The 22,988-nt window shown below is 42.8% G+C and overlaps 2 protein-coding genes across 3 annotated transcripts in view; both read left to right on the forward strand.

Annotated features, from left to right (window-relative positions):
• LOC310800562 (tumor protein p53-inducible protein 11-like) overlaps positions 1-10,435 on the forward strand; it is an 80,272-nt gene extending 69,837 nt beyond the window's left edge. For both annotated transcript variants that reach the window (XM_083663177.1, XM_083663178.1), the window contains 5 exons: positions 527-585; positions 1,225-1,273; positions 1,786-1,888; positions 5,519-5,620; positions 6,510-10,435. In XM_083663177.1, the coding sequence (XP_083519303.1) occupies positions 527-585; positions 1,225-1,273; positions 1,786-1,888; positions 5,519-5,620; positions 6,510-6,643 (447 nt within the window). In that variant the 3' untranslated portion in view covers positions 6,644-10,435. The remainder of the gene's footprint in view (positions 1-526; positions 586-1,224; positions 1,274-1,785; positions 1,889-5,518; positions 5,621-6,509) is intronic.
• Positions 10,436-13,833: 3,398 nt separating this feature from the next.
• Positions 13,834-22,988, forward strand: part of LOC310800385 (CD82 antigen-like) — a gene marked incomplete at its 3' end in the record, with an annotated part of 31,053 nt that continues 21,898 nt past the window's right edge. The window contains 1 exon segment of the mRNA XM_083662986.1: positions 13,834-13,934.

Raw genomic sequence — 22,988 nt, forward strand, 5'->3', positions numbered from 1 at the left:
CTACACTGTATGACACACTACTAGGCTTTATCAAATGGTCAAGATTCTCCTTCCAACTACTTCATGATTTCAGGAGTATTACTTGGTGGGGATGTTGCAAGGATGAAGCTCATTTATGGTACATAAGATTTTTCTTTTGTAGTAGTAGTTATTAATTCAGAAAACACTGGAAGACCTTGTTATTAACATGTCCTCTTAATGAGAGGAAGTAATTAAGATGTGCACATTTACCGTATCTAATGAACATCTTAATGACTCTGTCTCTCTGCCCCTCTTTCTATTTGCTATGTTTAGTTTAAGGCCCTGCCATTCCAATAGCTTTTGCTACAGGTGTGTCATAAACATTAGATACACGTCGTCCATGGAGGGTGCTTTACGCTCGGTGTCGTGTTTGTCTCCACTGAGGTGGGCGAAGGTTTCGTCGAAGGCGGTCATAAATGAATACCAATAGCTGTGGAAATGACATGAGCTTTATTCAATGTCTCTTTTATTTCTCTTTCTTCTCGCTGTGTCTTTTCACTCACAGATCAGTCAGATGCTGGGAAATGAGATCAAGTTTGCGGTGCGGGAGCCTATCGGGCTGAGGTGAGATTTCAGCAGTGTTGGGAAAGTTACTGAAAATTGGTAATTAGTTACAGTTACTAGTTACTTCACTCAAAAGGTAATTTAATTACTTTAAAGTTACCAGTTACTTCAAAGTAATTAGTTACTAGGGAAAGTAACTTTTGCTTACTTTTAAAAGTCTGCTTCGATTGTTATTAATGCACACATTATGTTAGTGTTGCTGTGCCACAGTGTGGCATTGAACTTTCACTTATTGGGGAGGCCTATTGAGGCCTATCAAGGTCATTAGCCTCTGGGGCTCTGGCTGTAGCTGGACTAGGACTAGGTTTGAGCATCAGAAACTGGGTAATCCTCTGAAGTTGTCCATTATTTTCCTGTCCTAAAGGAACTAGTAACTAGCCCAGTTACTATTTTACTAACTGTAACTGAGTTACTGAATTTGAAAAAGTAATTAGTTAGATTACTAGTTACTGAAAAAAGTAGTTAAGTTACAGTAACTAGTTACTTAGTAACTAGTTACTCCAAACACTGGATTTCAGGCTGCTCAATCATTCAATATCGGAACGGCTCAGTAGCAGGTCGTCTTGTCTTATCGCCTCCAGTGGAATTATACATCTTCTAAACTTCTGAACGTCAACGTTGGTTTTCTCTCTCTCTTAGGGTATGGATGCTCATCTCAGCGGTGGCTTTCACAGTTATGGCCCTGATGGTAAGTGTTACTGTACTTAAGTTATGGACACACCAACCCAAACAAATTAGTTTCACATTCATGATCCAAAACCTTAGTGGCCTCTATGAATTTTTCAGTGTTGGTCATCGCACAAGTCTTTCATTCATTTTACAAATTCGTTGTCCGTAAAAGGTTTGGTACAAGTTTGGAGAAAAGGCACTCCTTTTAGGAAGTTCAGTAAAGGGCTTCCTCTCTATACTGTATGTGGAGGCGATGTTATGTAGGCCGAGCACTGTGTCACTATAGACTCTTTCTCACTTATCAGTGAACAGCATCTGGAGGAACAGCTCAGTCTTTGTCTGCCTGACCACCTTCAGGCTCAATGGGCGGCACACAGCCATGCCAAACTGTCTTTAACGGGAAGAAGTTACGCTCTGTCGACTGTCTTAACAGGAAGGCGTTGAGGACATGTCTAACAGGAAGACGTTGTCCTCTGTCAACGCTCTGCCGATATGACCGAGTTGTGTTGTGCTTTTGTCTCCCCCACACAGGCCCTGGTGTTCCCCAACCAGCTCTATGAGGTCCTTTTCGAGGAGGAGCTCTCCACAGCTACATGTAGCATCGCCACTCGCCTGTATGGAGGAGCACTGCTCAGTGAGTCTTCCAGGCGCAGAACGACAAAGACAGGCCACTTAAAAGGCTCCCACATGCATAGTATTTATTTATAATATTCTAAAAATATATGCGCTGGTACTGTCTGCACATGCTCTCTCCCATTCACGCAATCAAATGTGTTTGTTATAATTTTATATAAGATGTACAAAAAGCTGTCTGTTGGCTCTAGCTGTATGCCTGAAGGCATTCAATCTGAATCAGTGTTGCAATATGTAGAGTACCGTATGAGAGCACCACAAGACACAGAGACCAATCCTCCAGTGGTTGACAGCGGTATTTCCAGTAGGCACGGTTGCTGTGCCCCCCATACTGTACATCAGTGATACTCAACTGGCGGCCCGTGGGCCACATGCGGCCTGTGTGGCCCGCGATGGAATTGCAATTTTTTTTTTTTTTTTTTTTTACAGTGCACCTAAACGCAACATGCAAGATATTTCAGTCTGGAATATGGAATATCTTTCAATAATCTATGATTTAGCTGCTAAATTGTCAAATACCGCCGTCTGCTCGCTGCCCAGGCACTTATGTATGTACTTAACCTAAGTAACTATCCGGTGTGCACAACATTGTCAGACTAAACTCCGTCTGACACCTACAATCCGCTACAGAAAAATGTACCGGTATATTGATTGTTTATTAACTGGCCCCTGGCCTTCTATCATTTCACGAAAGTGGCCCCCGGGCAAAGCAAGTTGAGTATCCCTGCTGTACATCACTTCTACAGTATAAGTCCTATGGGAACACAGTGGGGGATGACAGACCAGCGTGTGAGTGGTGGCAATTGATATGACTCTACATGACTTAATCACACATTAAACGGAGCTCTCCACTGCCATGCCAGCGGCAGCAGACAATAGCTGCTCACAAATGAACTCAGTAATTATTGCCCCAGTGCTCTGCTCCCTTTCACAGAGAAATGATGTTGGCGATGGAAACGATTATTTTAATGGCCTCGACAAGGCAGCCTGGCAAGTCGGTCGGTCGGTCGGTCAGTCAGTCAGCCGTTACGGGCTGTGTGATTGGTCTGTAGAGCAGCCGTTATGGGGTGTGTGATTGGTCTGTAGAGGGGCGAGGTGACTGTGTACAGCCAGGCAGACGGCACTCGGGTACCTTGCTGATGGGATGATAAGCAGCCTATCATGCATCCAGGAAATGTTGCCTGGTTCTCACTTTCAGCATAGTTTAGAGCAGTGGTTCTCAAATGGGGGTCCGTGGCACTTTGCCAGGGGGTCCGCGAAAAGTTTTCAGGTAAAAAAAAATAATAATAATAATAATAATAATTAACTCATTGAGTGCCAGCCACTTTTGGAGAACGGACGCTCCCAGTGCCAGAGTTTCAGAGCGTTTTCAGTGATTTCTCGAGGCCCACAGAATATTGTGTGATATTACTATGTAAACACCGAACATGCACAAAGAACGATGAGACTCTCTTCTATCATCTGCAAAAAAAAGTTTATTGATCCCATTTTCCGTTCTTTAGTTATGAGCCGGAGAAGATAGGCTGTTTTGAGCAAAAAGACAGGTTTCAAATTATAAGCTGAGATATTCAGCCTTTTGTGAAATGAAGCATTTCAAGCACATTCACTGACTCTAGCTAATATTTTCTGATGTAGTGACGTGGTGTAGTTGTGTGGTGCCTGCGTGCCCTACCCCCCTCTCCCCCCCTCAGCTGCAAACTCCTCCCCACACTAACACGCAGCCTACACGCACCCAGTCTATTTTCGGAGCGCTTCGTTTTTGTGCGCCGGGCGGCTCCCAGCGCGACAAGGAAATGCCAAACCGGACTGCAGGGAACGGTTTGGCCCTTCGGCGTCGGGTGCTGCCTTTCTGGCGGGTAATCGTGTGGAGAAACAATATGCAGACAGACAGATAGAGGCAGAGGAGCTCAGTTGTGTGCGCGGATTGACTGCGGTTCGCAGACAACGTCAGCTGCAGACAGAGCAATCTATATGGCTCTGGCTGCAGCATGCATCGGTTTCTCTTTGATCACGGCTTTTTCCTCCTGTTTTCCGGACCTTTCTGTAATCTGGAGAGCACTGTCGCCACCTAATGAGTCCGTAAAATAGGTTATACACCTTCAATAGTTCCCATATTTGTACAGGAGATGCCTGAGCCTTTGATCCACGTCCCACCGTCAAAAAACGCAATTGACGAACATACTCGTCCTTGGCACTCTACGTTACTAAACGAAATGACGAACATACTCGTCCATGGCACTCAATGAGTTAAAAAAAAAAAGTTTAATAAAAAAAAAATGCGACATGTTACTTATTCCTTCTCAAACTACTTCCTACATGGTGCTAGTCTATCAAAATATCTTGGCTGTCATTGATTGTGTTGCATAGTGGTTTTCTGTACTGTTGACAAATTGTGATATTGTAAGTCGCTTTGGACAAAACAAAAGCGTCTGCTAAATGACGTAATGTAAATGTAATGTAATAAAAAAAAAAAAAAAAAAAAAAAAAAGTGCAAAATCTTCATAGTTCAACAAAAATAGTTTATGCTTTAAATCTAAAATGGTTCATTCATGGATTACATTCTAATAACAAACCTATCAAATTAAAAGTCAAGCACGTTACCGTGGAAACAATTCAGCTTAGCCCAAAATCACGAATCAGAATGAGGGGGTCCCCGGTATATTTTCTATCTTGTAAGGGGGGTCCTTGGCTGAAAAACATTTGAGAACCTCTGGTTTAGAGAGCACAACAGAGCTGTTACTGGCAGCACCTCCCTCCACGGAGCTACATTTACATAGGCCTGGCACGTAGAGGGGGTGTGGAGGAGGAGGAGTGGGGGGTGGCCCAGGCCCATTGTTAGCACAAATATAATGTCATGTACATGGCATGCCTTTTTCTCCTCTGGCTTCACCACAGGGTTTTGGGCGAACCCACATATTCCAATACACTGTGCCTAAATATGAACAAATGTGCACGGCCCCCTGCAGGATAAAGGGAATACTGTAATGTCAAAGGAGAGATAAACCCTTAATGGCATTGTGTGTGTGTGTGGAGGAAGGTGCACAAATCTATAGCAAAACCGGCTTCTGATCTCATGTGGCTGACAAGAGATGGGCTCCTTTCTTATAAATGTCAGCAGGACTAATGTGGATCAGCGAGAGGAGAGAGTGATGTCTTACGAGACAGGAAACGCTGAAGAGGGAGGAGGACGGGGTCTCATCTGTCACACAGATGGAACCTGGCAGGGAGGAGAGGATACAGTCCCTCAGCCCTCCCACCCGTCCCCATAGCCTACCGTGCGTGTGTGTGTGTGTGTGTGTGTGCGCGCGCAAAACAGGAAAAACAACCTCGAAGGATTATTGGGTGGTGGGGGGGGGGGGGGGGGGGGGGGGTCATTGAGCACAACCTCTTATCAGAATCAATGAGTCGGAGCAATTAACAAAATCAATACAGTTTTCCAATGATTGCTGTGCACATGGCAGCACACAGTGTGAGCGCAGCTACAAGTGTGATTGCTCTGATGTTGGTGCTGATGGGGGGGGGGGGATCTTCTTAGGCATGTTAGGAGTTCTTCTCTCCTGAGCTGCATCTTTGTCTCTCCTTTTTCCTTCCCGTGCCCCTGAACCTTTCGTTGAACCGTGGGCGTGTGCAGGCCTGGCCCTCATCCTGTGGAATGGTCTCTACACACCAGAGAAGGTCATCATCCAGTGGACTCTGCTCACTGAAGCCTGCTACTTTGCTGTCCAGTTTTTAGGTGAGCCGATTGCACCTCTACCAGCAAGTTTTACAATCAGAGCTTCAGAGATCCCCCCCCCCCCTGCCTTTTTACCTTAAAGAATCAGCAAGAGATGACAGTAAACAATGGCCACAGTTTATATTTCTTTTGTGTCGATTTCAGTTATCCAGTTATATCTGATCCTTTCCTGTCTCTAACCAGAGAATGTTAATTTGTGTGTTATACTGCCCTCTTGTGGTCCGTATTCGGAAACACAGTCTTGCATTATACAGTATTTGAGTTTCACACACTTGTGAAAAACCTGGAAGTCATACCAAAATATGAGCTTATATTTTTATTTCATTTTATTTTCTAGTTTTATTTGTAGTCCTAATATGAGGACCACTTGTCTCTGTCATTGAACCATTCACTGCCTTTTTCTTTGTGAAATAAAATAAAAAATTGCTAACAAAAAAAACAAAATATGAGCTTGTTCAATGAACGGCTCTCTTTTAGTGCGTTCATGTACAACACTGCAGTCGTGACTTTTTATTTAATTATTTATTTTATATATATTATATTTAAGTCGTGAAAATGTATTTTCTGGAGTTTTTGTTGAATACTGTCAAATGCCTAAAAAGCTGTGACTGGCTCCCAAACAGTGTAGACCTCCCGGTTAAAGGAAAACATTGTTGGTTGCTGTTATTTGTTGGGGTAAAATAATAATGATTTTTGAAATGGTTAAATGGTTAATTTAGTGTACTTGATTCTTTCTTTATGGTTGAGTCTCATTACAATTTGGTCATAAATACAGGAATCCTGTATTTTGAACCATGCTCCAAAAGTGAATAGCTGAAGGACTGGACATCTTCCTGTGTGCAGAGAGACCGTGGATTTCAAGTAACACGTGTTTTCTCTGTGGTTTCAGTGACGTCCATCACCCTGGTGGAGCTCGGCACCATGCCAAACGCTGCCGTCCTGCTGCTCCTGAGTCGAGTGCTCTTCCTGGTCGTCACCCTGGCTTACTACTACCACCTGGGCCGCAGGACCAAGAAGATCTGAGCTTGCCTGCATGCTATTTGCCAGGGAGGTGGACAGTTGAGCACAGGTCAACAAAACTGTGAGGTCAGAAGGTTTGGAATCTTGTTTTATGGGGGCTTGGAGCATTGCTTTCCCACTGGGTGCACCCCGCCCCCCTTCCATCTATTCAACAGATGGGCGACAGTCTCACAACCCAGAACTCTACAAGTAAGAGAAAATTATCTCGTAGTGAAATTACTTTTTCGGTGGGCTGTGAGATCCAAGGCCCTCTGGAGACACACTACTTCTATGTGCAGTGCTGAGTGCTGTTATTGTAAAGAAGGGCGATAGCAGTCTGTAGTACAGTGTGTCCTTGTAGCACCCAGTCATGTGATTCGATATGTACAGAGTAATTTGAAACACTAGGCTGTGTTGTCCATGTACAGCTACGAGAGTGTTCTTTTCCTCCAGATTCAGTGTTTAGTGTGATCTGTCTGATAAAACGTTGCGTCTTAACACGGCTTCTTGCATCACACTCGAGGACCAAGGGTTTGTGCTTCAAATAGTTAGCCGTCGATGTTAATTCATACTGTGTGTGTGCTAAAGTGAAGCCTGAATATCTTGTGCACTCGCATGCTTCCCTTCCACCGCTCCAGGCAACACACTGACGAAAGACAAGAGGGGGGAAGATTCGGGTACAATCAGATCAACCAAATCAAATTCCGATCTGAACTACCCGGTAAGCAGCACAGCATCTAAACCTTTTTCAGGGACAACTGACTTTTATATTCTCGGAGTATCAGTCAAGAGAGGTTCTACCAAAGTGAATAAGAATTGTTGTGTTATTAATTGTTTCAGATTCTTTCCACTGAACGTGTAATTTTGATAGATAGGTGTGTGTGCACCGACTCGTACAGAAGAGGCAAATATGAAGCTGTGTGCGCTGGCAGGTGAGACTGTTGCCTGCGTGATTTTACAAGAAAGTTAACATTCTGCCCTTAGCTGTAAGCTAACGTCACGTTGCGTTACGTTAGCTGTAAGCTAACGTCACAAGCTGAGCATGTGAGTGTGAACGTAAGATGGTTCCTCATTAGTGATGTAGCACGGTTCTTTACATACAACATATCCTTAGTCTTGCCTTAAAACGACTTTAAAGTACAGTCATTAACACTGCATCCTATATCTTGTACATAATGTAAATAAAAGTATTTACCACTATTCAATGTTCTCGTGCACAGAACAGGGACCTATTATAAGTTCAATGGTTTTCAAAGGTTAATCCTTCGTTTGGAAATTATTTTATGAATTGATTGTGTCTGGAGTCTCTTATTTTGTACTTACTGAAGTGACATTTGTGTTTTGACATCACATTCTGCATGCAATATAATCTGCTGTAAACCGAAATAAATAGAGAGAATTTAGTAGCAAACCCTCACAACACTGTAATTAGTGTGCAATGTTGATCAACATTTAAATGTAACAGTGGTGAATGGATGTTTTAGCCCAAAATGGAAGCGGTCATTGCTAAGCGTAGGAGGAAAAAGTTATTTGTGTATCACAGTTAAATGTCTGTTGTTAAAAACAAACTTGACCCAAAACTTGACAGTGACAGTTCATCCCACTGTCTGCACCAAACCTTTCCTCTGTATTACCGTAATAAGTTATCTCTCGGCACCAAATCTTTCCTCTGTATTACCGTAATAAGTTATCTCTCGGCTCGGCACCAAACCTTTCCTCTGTATTACCGTAATAAGTTCACTCTCTGCACCAAACCTTTCCTCTGTATTACCGTAATAAGTTATCTCTCGGCACCAAATCTTTCCTCTGTATTACCGTAATAAGTTATCTCTCGGCTCGGCACCAAACCTTTCCTCTGTATTACCGTAATAAGTTCACTCTCTGCACCAAACCTTTCCTCTGTATTACCGTAATAAGTTCTCTCTCTGCACCAAATCTTTCCTCTGTATTACCGTAATAAGTTCTCTCTCGGCACCAAATCTTTCCTCTGTATTACCGTAATAAGTTCTCTCTCTGCACCAAATCTTTCCTCTGTATTACCGTAATAAGTTCTCTCTCGGCACCAAACCTTTCCTCTGTATTACCGTAATAAGTTCACTCTCTGCACCAAACCTTTCCTCTGTATTACCGTAATAAGTTCTCTCTCTGCACCAAACCTTTCCTCTGTATTACCGTAATAAGTTCACTGTCGGCACCAAACCTTTCCTCTGTATTACCGTAATAAGTTCTCTCTCTGCACCAAATCTTTCCTCTGTATTACCGTAATAAGTTCTCTCTCTGCACCAAATCTTTCCTCTGTATTACCGTAATAAGTTCTCTCTCGGCACCAAACCTTTCCTCTGTATTACCGTAATAAGTTCACTCTTGGCACCAAATCTTTCCTCTGTATTACCGTAATAAGTTCACTCTCGGCACCAAATCTTTCCTCTGTATTACCGTAATAAGTTCTCTCTCTGCACCAAATCATTGCTCTGTATTACCGTAATAAGTTCACTGTCGGCACCAAACCTTTCCTCTGTATTACCGTAATAAGTTCACTCTTGGCACCAAACCTTTCCTCTGTATTACCGTAATAAGTTCACTCTCGGCACCAAATCTTTCCTCTGTATTACCGTAATAAGTTCACTCTCGCCACCAAACCTTTCCTCTGTATTACCATAATAAGTTCACTCTCGCCACCAAACCTTTCCTCTGTATTACCGTAATAAGTTTTTTCTACCTCCCAATGTCCGGACACATTCTCAGGTACCTGACGTTCCAGCTCCGCGTTTTAGATCCTTGTCAACAAATGCCATTGATCTAACTTTGCTCTCTGCAACTCAAATCCTTCAGTACAAGGCCAGTCAAAACGACATTCTACAGACAGTCCGCTCATGTGGTGGTGACGTACTTGAAACGTCATTACGAGTTGGACAGAGAACACAAGTCTCCTACAAAGGTGGTCCATATTGTTGCAAATGACCATGTTTGAGTCCTGCCCTAGAAGGGAGTAGTCCTGGGCTCAGAGTAGTTGTGGGTTTTGTGGTTCAGTTAGTCCAGCGCAGCAGGCTCATGCGCCTGTTGCGCTGGGTGAGCGTCCAATGCAGATAGTAGGGAGCACGAAACATGGGTGAGGTCTCCCATGCTCCGGTAAAGTAGTAATTATCCTTTTTGCAGTGTTTAATTAGACGCAGCTTTTCCTAACTGACATTGTGTGCCCCAACCTACTGCCCGGCCCTCGGCAGCATGGTAATTATGGTGTTCAAGAAAAATATCCTTCCATTTCCGTCAATACGTGAGGCCTCAAATCATCAGCCTCGCCAAATGTTCAAAGGACTGAAGAGCAGGTTATTTTAGGAGAGATGGGCAGTTCTACTATGGGGGACAGGCAGAAGAAATGATGACTCTAGCATCCTCCCAGTTCTCTCTCTACTTTGATCGTTTGCACATGTCTGCTTCAGCATGGATATCACACTAGTATGCCATGTATCGGCAGTAGATGTCCCTGACTACTAACACGAGGGTCGCAGGTTCGCGCCCCCGTGTTAACCTGCGGCTTGGTCGGGCATCCGTACAGGCTGTGTTCCGCGAGTGGGAAGCCGGATTAAGGGTATGTGTCCTGGTCGCTGCACTAGCGCCTCCTCTGGTCGGTCGGGGCGTCTGTTCGGGGGCGGAAGGGAACTGGTGGGAATAGCGTGATCCTCCCACGTGCTACGTCCTGCCGGTGAAGCTCCCCGCTGTCGGGTGAAAAGAAGCGGCTGGCAACTGCGCATGTGTCAGAGGAAGCGCGGTGCTAGTCTACGGCTCTCTCCAGATCGGCAGAGGGGGCGGGGCAGCAGGGGGAAATTGGCCAAGTGCAATTGGGGAGAAAATGTGTGTGTGGGGGGGGGTTCAGGAAAGAAATGAGAGGAATGGGAGGTTCATTACCTCTCATTAGGATCCAACCTATATTGTAGCTACTGTTGTAAACATACCAGGTTGCTTTGTTCCAAGCTGTAGCATCAAAGTGTTTTATGTATATACTGTATGTGTTATATTGTCAAAAGGAATTGTTGTGGATTTCCATCATTTAGTTTGAAATAAAGAATACTATTGTTTATTTTGGAGACTCCAAAAGTGATGTAGTGAACTTATTTCTTTGTTGGGCTTTCTGCTTGAGACACATCACACAATGTGAGGATACTTCATGAGCTTTATCAAGGGGGTTTATCAAGCGTAACACACAGGCACACACTGGACACTACACATGTAAGATGCACAACATGCATTTTCAAATAATGACAAGGGGTAATGAATTTGTAATTTTGGACAATAAGCTCCTCTCCCCTTCATAATTTCACCTGGAGAATATGTTTTAAAGTACAGTCCCCGACTCCCGAGTTCAGTTTAAGTTTTTTTTATTTAACCTTTATTTAGACAGGCGAGTCATTAAGAACAAATTCTTATTTACACAGACGGCCTGTGGGGTAAGGGAGAGGGGCTGCAAAAAAGAGTCATGTTAAGGATAAAAAAGGATAAAAACAGGGTATAAAACATATCAACATTCACATATAAAGTATGGAGGGAGGGGGGGGGGCAGGATACAAACCTGGATTAGGGTAAGGGGGGGTGGGCGGGGGGAATCAGGGTAAATGGCTAAAGTGCACTAGAGAAATATAAAATAGGATAGAGCCAAATAACACAGCATAACACAACACGGCACAGCATAGAACCAACACAACACAGCACAACGCAGCACAACACAAGACAGAACAATACAGTTGTACAGTATCACTCACATAGCATTACTATATGAGACGTCAAATTCCCACTATGATTGTAATGTATTCATCTAATGCTCCCGTAGGCTCAGGCATACACCAGTGAACACTATGCGTGCACACACTCATGCAGGTGGTAGCCGACAGCCCAGAACAGGATGCCCTCAGCCTTCAGCTAAACGTATACTGTCAAAGTCTGAAACTGTGGGCCTCCCCTCGCTCGGACCAGAGCCTCGAGCCCCCCAGTTTACTTGCTTAGTTTCGCTCAATTCCTAGATGCTTATTCGATCCCACACTCAACAATTGAGCCAAGAAGGGGGTACAGTGGCGCAGTCGGTAGCGCTGTCGCCTCACAGTTAGAAGGTCCTGAGTTCGATTCTCGCCTGGGACACTGTGGGCACTGTGGTTGTGTTCCCCCCATATCTTCAGTAGCCTGGGTAAACCCATCCCCCACGTGACCTGCTCTCAGACCTGTTCTCAGTCACTATGTGATAGTGACTGGGAACTGAGAGAGCAGGTCACGTGGTGGCTGGGTTTACCTAGGCTATATCTTCAGTGCCTACTGCCCAGGTGGGGTATCTCGTCGTAAGGGCCTTTCTCTCTGTGTGGAGTTTGCATGTTCTCCCCGTGCTCCCCCAGGGGGTTCCTCCGTATATAACCCCCCCACTAAAAACATGCAGAAGATCAGATCGTCATCGTCATCCGACCAGTGACGACAACATCCGAAGTTGGTCCCCGGGCGCTGGAAAGAAAAAGCGACCACTGCTCCTGGCCTGCCCCCCGGAGGAAAGGACATGCCTGGATGGGTTAAATGCAGAGGACACTTTTCACCGGCCACCGTCAGCATGAGTGTGTTGTGGCCGCATGCATGTATTGTGGGGTTCGTGTGACAATAAAAGACGGGCTTGTCCGTTACGAGAGTTTTTAAGATAGTCTGATGTTCCTGTTTGACTTCAAACTGCATCAAATACATACCAATGTTTGTCTGGAGGCATTTATTTGTTGCTGACTCTGGGAGTCGCACACATTTAGGCTATTCTATTTGATCTCCTTTTGATAACCATGTAATAACTAATGGAATATGTTTCATTCACTGAGCCTCCCCTGAAACTGTTTGGAGCGCCCTGCCTCCCACTTTGAAAGCCACTGATGAATGCAACAAAACACATATCACAGCACAGCGCCTCCAACTTACATTCTGCTCCCTGACAAGTCTCAACAGATACATACTTGAGAGCTGTTCTGTAGTTTATCTGACCCATTGTTTACTCTTTTATTTGGGTGAACATGTCATGACATGATCATCTCTAGGTCTGCATGCAAACGTTAACTTCCAATCACTATCTGAAATACGTATAGTTATATATCTATATATAGCACATCTCTCCACACACACTGGGGCAAATGGTGAAAAGGGGGATAGGCAGGAAGTGTGTTAGGGTTGTTTATGGGCAAAAAGCTCCCGTGTGGCCGTGTACAGTATGCATTCTTCCCATACTTCCCGCTTAATAAAATGGTGGTTTGTTCATGTAATCATGGTGTTTATGTTCATGCTCATGGTAGTCATGGTGGGAAGTGAACAATATTTTTTAGAACGTAAAATGCATCCTGCAGGATGGGGTGTAATGCGTTTTGCCCTATTGACCCAGTAATATAGCCTACAGTACGGTGTGCAAAAGTCTTATAGGCACCCAAGAGATTGCATATAAATTGTGCCCTTAATGGATGTATTTTCTGCATTAGTGTTTCAGTAGACTGCTCTTTATAGTATTTTTTGTTGGTATTTTGAAACGTTTAATTTAATTATTTTTGAAAATAGCTTTGCTTTACTTTTTTTTTTTTTTTTTTTTTTTTTTACAAATTGTACATTTACTATTTTTAATAGTAGTAGTATTATTTTTATTAATAGTAGTATTTAATAAGACTTTACTGAACTGCTTTGACATGTAAGCTAAACCTATGAAGAAGATGAGTCATATTATTACTATTACTGTTGCTGTTATTATTATTATTATGATTATGATGATGATGATGATGATTATTATTATTATTATTATTATTATTATTATTATTATTATTATTATTATTATTATTATTATTATTATTATTATTATTGTGGTGGTGGTGTTTTTTTTTGGCCCATACCAGACTGTTGGACAGGAAAGAGTTAATGAAGTAACCCCTCTTTCTGCCGCACGGTGGGGGTGTGACTGTGAACACTTTCCCAGGCGCGCACACGCTCTCTCACACACACTGACACACACACACACACGCACGCACGCACGCACGCACGCACGCACGCACGCACGCACGCACGCACGCACGCACGCACACACACACACACACACACACACACACTCACACACACACACACACACTCACACACACACACACACACACACACACACACACACACACACACACACACACACACACACACACACACACACACACTCATCTTGTTCCCTTGCTGCTGCACCAGTGGAGGCAGACAGCGGCTCTCAGTCAGACGCACGACAGGACAGAAGACGGTCAATCTCCCTCAAGCCAACGGTTCTTCTCACAACATAAAACATGTGAGTAATATTGATACGTTTTCCACTTGTACCTAGTTAGTAATAACCAACAGATCACGTATGGATCATCAACTTGCTGTGGTAGCCGCGGTATCCTGGCTTTGGGAAACTTTCTAGCTAGACTAAAACCACTCGTTCTTGTGAATGTTTCTTCCAACTAGTTAACCTCAGAAAAACCAACGCTTACTTTGTGCAGGCTGTTGAAGAGAAGGCACTTTACAGCTAACCGAGCTAATGATTAATCCAAGTGTAACGTAACGTCATTGCCTTTTAGTTACTAACGGCAGTGCGTTTGTACAGTAAACATTTGAATGAGCCAGCTAAAGCTCAGTCAGTCACTATAGTCAATTGTCACAGTGTAACGTTAATATGTGCAAGGGGTGTGTGAGCTACAGTCATTATATAGGTATAACAGTTTGTACATTTGAACAAGATCTCTGGTCACATGTAACGCTATGGTGGCATTTACTCCCCAACAATACGATATTTGAGAAATCCATATCTGAGTACAAACAACCCAAAGGAGAAAAGTTCATTCTCCACACACAATTACCCCTTAATCTACCCTCCTCCTCCAACCTTGTTTGTTTCTATGCTCAGGTAGTGCTCATTGTATACAGACATTTCATTGGTTGGTTCATTGGCCAACACCTTCAAATCAGGAAATAAAAGGGCAAGGAAGATATTGGAATAGAGGCAGGCAGGTGTTTGTTGTTGACGCCTTGAGAGGCAATAGAAGAGAAAAAATCAGATTTTCTTTGCGGATCTAGTTGTCACCCAGGAGAAACACAATGAGATGTATTAGATCAGTGGTTCTCAAAGTGAGGTCCGGGGACCCCCAGGGGTCCTTGAGGGGGTTCCACAGTGTCCTCAGCAAAAAGGAGAATAATTTATTTTCTTTCACTATAATTCCATCTGTAACACAATGACAGAATGCATTGACTATTTTGGTCATGGGTTTTGTACACTTTCTGTAACAAAACATCTCAAAGCAAAAATCGTATCAGATGGGGATCCTGGGACAAAATCCTATCAAATGGGGGGTCTGTGGTCTTAATTTGTGTCAGTTAGGTAGATGTGAAAAGTTTGTGAACCACACTTAGATTATATTATATTCCCCAAGAGATTTATTTTCTTCAGTTGGCTCTCAGGGCTTGTAACCTCTGTGCTAGATATAGAGCTACCATTCTTTTCTGCCTTGGAGGGTCACAGGCTGCCAATAATAATACCCGTTTCGGACAATGGTGGTGGACCTTGATACTGTAGGGCCGGGCCTGAGCCTTCCCCCTGACTGTCCAAACTAAATCTAACTTGAGCACAGAAAAAAATCAAATAAAAAGAAAAGATCTTCTGACAGTTCTTTCTATTGTACTTGAGTGCAGACAGAAAGGCTTTGAGGCTTTGGAGAGTTGTGTGTGTGTGTGTGTGTGTGTGTGTGTGTGTGTGTGTGTGTGTGTGTGTGTGTGTGTGTGTGTGTGTGTGTGTGTGTGTGTGTGTGTGTGTGTGTGTGTGTGTGGGGGGGGGGGGGGAGGGAATGAACTTTGCTTGCACCTTCAGATATGCTCAGATATGGATTATTGATTGCAAGCCGCAGTATTGTTCACAAAGAAGACAAAGTTTCCCAACGGAGGTTGTAGCCATTTCCTTTGCGTGGGCAGTCGCCCTGCGTGCTCACAAGAATAAGTCGACACGTATTCCTGTGAGTTTTGTCATGGAGTTGCCACCACATACAGCCCCTGAGCTGCCTACATGTCTCTAAGGTCAAGCTGCATTTGTTACAGATGCTTAAAGGAACACTCTGCCCATTTTCAACCAGCTTTGTATCATTAGAACATCAGTAGTATATCAGAAAACTGTAAACTGTTTTGAAGTCTGTCATTTAATTTGACAGTTATTGAGTGTTAGTGTGGACCAGTGACATCACTGGTCCACACTAAAGGTCCTTGCACATAGAGTCCGTTTTTTCGTCCGAAATTGACGCACGAAAAAAATAAAAATACGACCTCATTTGTGTCAATCATCATTGACACACCGAGTCCGACAATTACGTCCGTCATTTAAGTTTTCGGACGAGGTTCGATTTTCTGCGTTTTTCCGCATCCATGAAATCGTTTTGACAGGTGTTTGACCACTCAGAGCTGCCGTAGTGTTGCTATTCACAATGAAAAATGGCGTCTGAGAAGTTAATTCAGTTCGTCTCCCAGCACAAAGCATTTTATGACAAAGCAGGAATACAGAGATTCGGAATTAAAAGACAGAATGTGCCGGGTGATTGCAGACCAGCTTGGAATGCGGGACGCGGTGTGTGTGTGTGTGTGTGTGTGTGTGTGTGTGTGTGTATGGGGAAGGGGGGGGGGGGGGGAGGAGAGAGACAGAGAGCCACACTACACACTGCCAGTTGTGGATCAATAGGATCGCGGGTAGTTTTCTTTTCGTTGCGAATCTTCGCAACGAATATTGGATAATTAACGCATCGGACTCAGTGTGCAAGGTATCTGTGCGTGACGTGTTTTTTTCGGATGACGGATTAAAAAAACGCAGCGAACAATTCGGACTCTGTGTGCAAGAACCTTAACTCAAATGAATAACTCATTAACTCAAATCTACTCTCAATAACTGTCAAACTAGATGAATGATGAATAGTTTGACAGTTATTGAGAGTTGATTTGAGTTAATGAGTTATTCATTTGAGTTAGTGTGGACCAGTGATGTCACTGGTCGACACTTTAACACTCAATAACTGTCAAATTAAATGACAGACTTCAAAACCGTTTACAGTTTTCTGATATACTACTGATGTTCTAATGATACAAAGCTGGTTGAAAATGGGCGGAGTGTTCCTTTAAGCAGGAATTTACCATGCTATTAAGGGCTTTAGTACCAGGATGGTAATGGACTGGAATCGATGTGTAAATGGGTCATATATGGTCTCAGAATGAAGGAGGTGGTAGAGTTTGGCACATTGCCTGCCTTTTTGCCTCTGTGGTCTGTTGATCCGTGCCTGGTGCATTACCGGCACAGTTGATCCCACCACCCACCACCACATGTTGTGTCCTCATAATCCTGTCTTTGCCCCCCCCCCCCCCCCATACATCTAAACTGGCTCTTTGTATAATTAAGCAACACTGATTTTGTTGCAGCCCTTGAACACTATGTGATATTGAACACACCTCATGACAAACCACGCCAGTGGGCCAATGAATGGGGGGGGTGCTTTATGAGGTAACGGAATTTGGTCCAGGTGATTCATTTAGACTTTTCCAAGGGCAGGTCTGTTCATATCCTCCTAAGCTAGAGGACTTTAGCTTAGTCTAGCGTTTTTTTCTCCTCTCCCGTCAGATAAACCACATTCTCTTTTGATTTGGGTTATGGCAGGATTATGGATACTATCCGTTGAACAGGGTCATAACAGTACCGTTTGTTGCAATAGCTGTTTGGCAGTGGCACTGTTTACACTTTCCACTGCCTTTTCCAGTCTTTTCCCCCCTTCTTTCTTTGTAACTGTAGGAACAGATTTGTCATTCAGTTTCAGTGGGATGAAGGCTTTACTCAGGCAGGCTGACAACAACAAAGACAATGCTATGAAACGGCCCCACTACTGTATTTGTCTGCTCATCTGTGTGCTGCTTGCATGGAAGTTCTAGACCAAATCGTCACGCCATGCTTTTGCTGCTTGGCATTGCTGTGTTGAACCTCAAGCAGTAGCATTATGGTCCATTTTGGGCCACTTCTCTTCAGAACACATCAGGCCCGCTGTGAACCCATTTAAGTTGCTGTTTGAAAAATACCAAATGGCACCGTGGGGCATTGTTAAAGAATTGTTTTCAGAAGAACTGGGCTCAGTCAACAAACGATGATGCTCACAATGAAGCCTGTCCTTGTACCCTGCTAACTTTGTTATCACTAAGTTACCACTGGTCCATGGTCATGGATCTTGATATTAATTATTATTTTTGATATTCATAATTAAATCCGCATTGCTGCTCTACACATAAAAGTCCAACCATCTCCTTTAAAGATGATCTACTTCGTAGGGGTATCTGTTACGTGGTTCCCCACTGGTCCTTGAAATTCTTGAAAATCTGTGAATTTGAAAAATAAAAATCAAGGCATTATTTTTTTTTGAAAATAGTCGTGGGTTTTCCTGCATAGAGAACTATGAGGGGGGGGCCACCTGACCTCGGTCAAATTTCGCTCCGCCTCCAGCTCTCGACAAGTGACAATAACATGTTTTCTAACGAGCGTTGCAGTCGGTGGTGGTTCCTGTCATCTGCAATTGAACACGGCACCGTTGAGAAGTGTTCACTTCACACATTCAATCAAGCCTCTCTCTTTTTCATTGGCTGTGAGCTTCTGCTAGTTCTCGTTATAAAAAGTGCAGTAATGAACCTGGATCCATGTCTCAAACTAAGCTGTGTTGGCTCCTTGAATTGGGGGAATTGGACCGTGAAAGTCTGTGAATTTGATGTTGAAGGGGGTGTGGTGGGGGGAGGGAGCCCTGCGTGCTATGTGGGGTTAATGTTGTAAACATTACATTGTAATGATGTTTAGCTTATCTGGTACCATTAGTATCCTAATTAAGTTGCTTAGTAACACTGATAAGAGTCAGCCCCCATTTCATAGACCCAGTCTAGTCTACAGAACGTGTGGTCCACATACTAAGGTACTACAGACCCAGTCTAGTCTACAGAACGTGTGGTCCACATACTAAGGTACTACAGACCCAGTCTAGTCTACAGAACGTGTGGTCCACATACTAAGGTACTACAGTATCATCATCGTGCATGTCTGACCGTGATGTGTCTGATCTGTTTGAGATTTGTAAGTGGGTCATCTTGGTGAATGCAGAATTGATCATAGTAGAGTGAACAATATTCTGGACTCGCTGTTTACATCACACATGCACCACTGAACAGTCACTAACTCTGATGCCTTTATAGAATAATGTATTTATTTATTGGATGTATTTATTTATTTGGGTCGATGCACTTTACCTTGGTGTTTCGCTGTACGTCTCAGGGAGATGCTTTGTCTATATCTCGTTGTTGGAGTAATTTAACAATGACAATAAATATACTTGAACTTGAAAACACATTTTGGCACTTTTTTTATTTTATTTTCAACATTAGTAAGGTTTCAGACCAATCAGCATAGCAATATAGTAGTTGGTCAAACCCATACAATTAGACGTTAATGTTGTTATTAGTTGTTAGCTAGCTGTCTAATCGCCGATGCTATTAGCATCCATGGTTTTGCGACTTGAAGCCTTGAAGTTCGAACGCACGTAGGTCGGCGATGACGTGTTTGCCACTTGCCGCTTCCCACCTCCAACCATAAATGAATGCAGCATCCTACAGTGTCTACTCTAACTGTGTTCACTTATTGTCAATTATGTTGAACTATTCATTAGGGATGGGCATTTCTAGCAAAAACACTATTCGAAATTCGCTGGCTAAAGTCGACTTTTAATCGAAATTCGAAAAAAAAAAAAAAAATGTAAAAAAAAAGTTCTTTCTTCTTTTTTTTTTTTTTTTGGGTGAGTGAAATGTTGCATTGTCTCCCCTGATTCTAAGTCTACGGCTTTATTAATTAATATAAAAAGCTTCTGCTGTGGATTTTTAGCTCAAACAAGCATTGCACCACTGAAGTAAAGAACATGTTACATGACATTGACATTTTCGAAAATAAAAAACAGTTTTGACAATCATGAGTGGTTCATTAAATATTTAGTAGGCTCAGGTCTGAGTGCCAAAGGGGTGCCAAAGTCACCCCCTCTCCCTCTTCATGGGATTTCATCCGCCATTCATTTTTCCATAAACCTTGCTTAAAATGCTTATAAAAATTGTTTTACTTGCTCAAACCAAGCGATTCGACTATACTTAGAATCAGGGGAGACAATGCAACATTTCACTCACAATTTATTTTTTTTTCTTTTTTTTTTCTCCGAATTTAGACTTTCAATAATAAAAGTCGACCTTGATAATAACAACGATTATTCGAAAATTCGAAATTCGATGCCCATCCCTACTATTCATCAATCTGCTGGGGACCCCTGATGGTCCCCAGACCCCGGCAAAACGCCGGCAGTTTTACCTGCTCAAACTAGTCTCACTCACCTGGTCAAACCTAGTTTGACTCACATAATGAGTCAGACTAGGTTTTATGAGTCACAGGAAGTGTAAACACAATCAGAACTTCCGATTGTGTTTACACTTCCTGTTAGTCTCTCAAGCCAGCCTGTCTCTTCTACATAAGGTGAATAGATGGTTTTAACTTGACAACATAAACATTCTAAATTGCCCCTAGCTTTACTTCCTGTTCAGTGTTTGCTAATACTATAGCTGACAGGAAATAAGCTAGGGTTCAAACTGTTCCCTAGCAACACAATTCCATGAAAACCATCTATAACACAAAACCGTGCAAGTTATTAGGGGTGTGCCGATTAATCGTTTTTTAGATGCATCGCGATGAGTCACGTGACGATTAAAATCGATTCACAATGTTCGATTATCGATTTGCAAAAAAATTGCATTTTTTTTTTGCAATTTTTTTGCTTTTTTTTTTTTTGCTTTATTTGCAAAAAATACGGTATTTCGCCCGGAAAGCAGTTCCTTAACTGTAAAACGAGACCAAAACCGAAGTACTGGAAACTGGAATCACTGAAGAAAGCATGCAGGTTGGCTGTAACATGTGTTGCGTGGACTTCAGTTGCAACTGAAGATAATGGAGGTACATTTGTTTGTTTACTTTAATTAATGGATATTGACAAAGATACTTTGCTTAAAAAAAATCCTGTTTGGTGAAAAAGATGCATCGAAAATCGTGATTAATCGTAATAATCGTAATAATCGTTTAATAATCGAATCGTAGCACCCTTAATCGTAATCGAATCGAATCGTGAGGTGCCTAAGGTGGCACACCCCTACAAGTTATGGGAGCTTTTTTAAATGATAGTAGGAAGCTTACATTCTTGCTTGGTGAAATGTAACACATGGACAGATTGGATCCGCCATATTTGAGAGAAATTAGACTAAATTATGAATTATTTACAATTCTAGAACTGTCCAAAATGCACATTGTTCCAGGCCTAGGATGTCACAATGTGCATTCAGGAAGAGTTTGGATGTGGAAAGGAGGCTTGGAGAACAGCTTGTCATCTGAGACACGGGGAGTTGTCCTCATAGGATATTTTCAGACTCTAAATAACCACAATGGCTGGTTATATTTTCAGTGCTTTCACTGTAGGAAAAGGTCCGCGCGTGCACGCTAAAATATTTTCTTTCTTTACCACAGTTCCTGTGTGGGCATGCAGGTGGTTCACACAGGAAGTTGTTTTTCTCCGTGTTACATCTGTTCATGGCACCTGGCCACGTAGGCCACGTGTGTTGGTGTCCTCCTACTCCTCTACGTGTGTAAATGCGTACTACATGTGGGTGCATCGACGTTTTGTGTGCATCCCACCTGTGCAGTGCTGGGCAAGTTACTTTCAAAATGAATATACTAAATATGACTAGTTACTTAAATTTGTAAGTAATGTTACTTTATAATATGACTCTGTGGAGAGTAACTCGCTACTTATTACACTACGTTTGCATTACTTTCACCAAAATAACTGCAGCAGCAGAATGACATCGCTTCCCCGGAACCATCCCGAAAAATAATTTCCACCATCTTGAAGTCAGTGTAAACGGTCCAGAATTTCTAAATGTTATCCGTTTCATTTGTTATTGTCATCTATAGTGGTTATTTGCATAAAAACACAATCCGATTAGGAAATGATTGTATATTTATTTAAACATGTGCTTTGATAATAAAATAAGAATTACTCAATTTGTAACTTGTGTTACTCGACAAAGTTACTGGTATAATATTACTGAAATCCTATTGGTAATAAGTTATATTACTGAGTTACTGCTAAAAGTAATATATTACTTGTAATATGTTACTTTTGTAATGCGTTACCGCCAACACTGCTGCACCTGTGGACGAGTTTGAGAGGTAAAGCGACCGTAGCAAAACAACGTTGACATCTGTCGGTGTGACATGCCATCTGCTTCCTGTAACACGGTCCAAGTCAAAAAAACAACTGTCGGCTACCGTTCTCAAGTGTCTGATTCACCGCGTCATTGTTGATTTTGGCGTAGATGCTCTCATTTATAGGCTTGACATGCTTCATAAAGTTGCCTGTTAAGCACTTGGTTTCATTGCGAAAGCAGAGGCCCTGTGTAACAGGGCTGGTTTCCTTCTGCTTGTGATGACGATTGCATACATGACCACATGGTTTCTAAACGCTGACCACACGTTCATCATGACTTCTGCGTTCTTCTCCTTCAAGTGGTCCTCTTTCCAATCGCTCTCACCAGGGTGGTTCCTCTTGTTTGTCTGAAAACTGGCTTCCTTAACAAGCTGGCTCTCAATAGGCCTGGCTGGAATACTGGCAGGCATAGAACATCATATTCAAAGAAAACAAACCAGTTGTTGTGATGTAAAAGTTGGGGGTTTAGGTAGTCTCGGTTTCGCCACCTAACCGCCAAACAGTAGTGAAACGGATTAAGACTGAGAGCTGAGTCTAGGGGGTTGGGGTATGCTGGGGTGTTGTTTGTGACTGGAGAAAGATGCCTGTTGAAAATGAGGCCCATGTTGTTGCTGCTGCTTTGAAGATAAGCTCTATTTAACCAGCATCCCTGCTGTGTTTCAACATCTGAAGGCATCTCATTCTTTTCTAGGGTTGTGCGATGTTGTCACCCAAACAGCCATCGCGATGGTTCCGCAGTGAAACATTGCGTTATTGGAGAGTTATTGGATTAATGAATGATTTATGGAGTGGTGGGTGCCAGGTGTACGATAATTATCATATGTGTACGATAATTTCGCCCTCTGCACGATGTACGGTCAATAATGCCAAAATTCCCATAATTTACAATAATTAGATCATTTTGTGACACTTAGTTGTAATCAATAAACTAATATGGATCAAATGTCTGTCTGTTTATAGAGGTCTTCTCACAACTCACAACAATTCTCATTTAGAATGGAAAGTTGAACGTTGTGTTT

This window comes from Poromitra crassiceps (assembly GCF_964638095.1).
Source record: "Poromitra crassiceps genome assembly, chromosome: 30".
In the NCBI taxonomy this organism is placed as follows: domain Eukaryota; kingdom Metazoa; phylum Chordata; class Actinopteri; order Beryciformes; family Melamphaidae; genus Poromitra; species Poromitra crassiceps.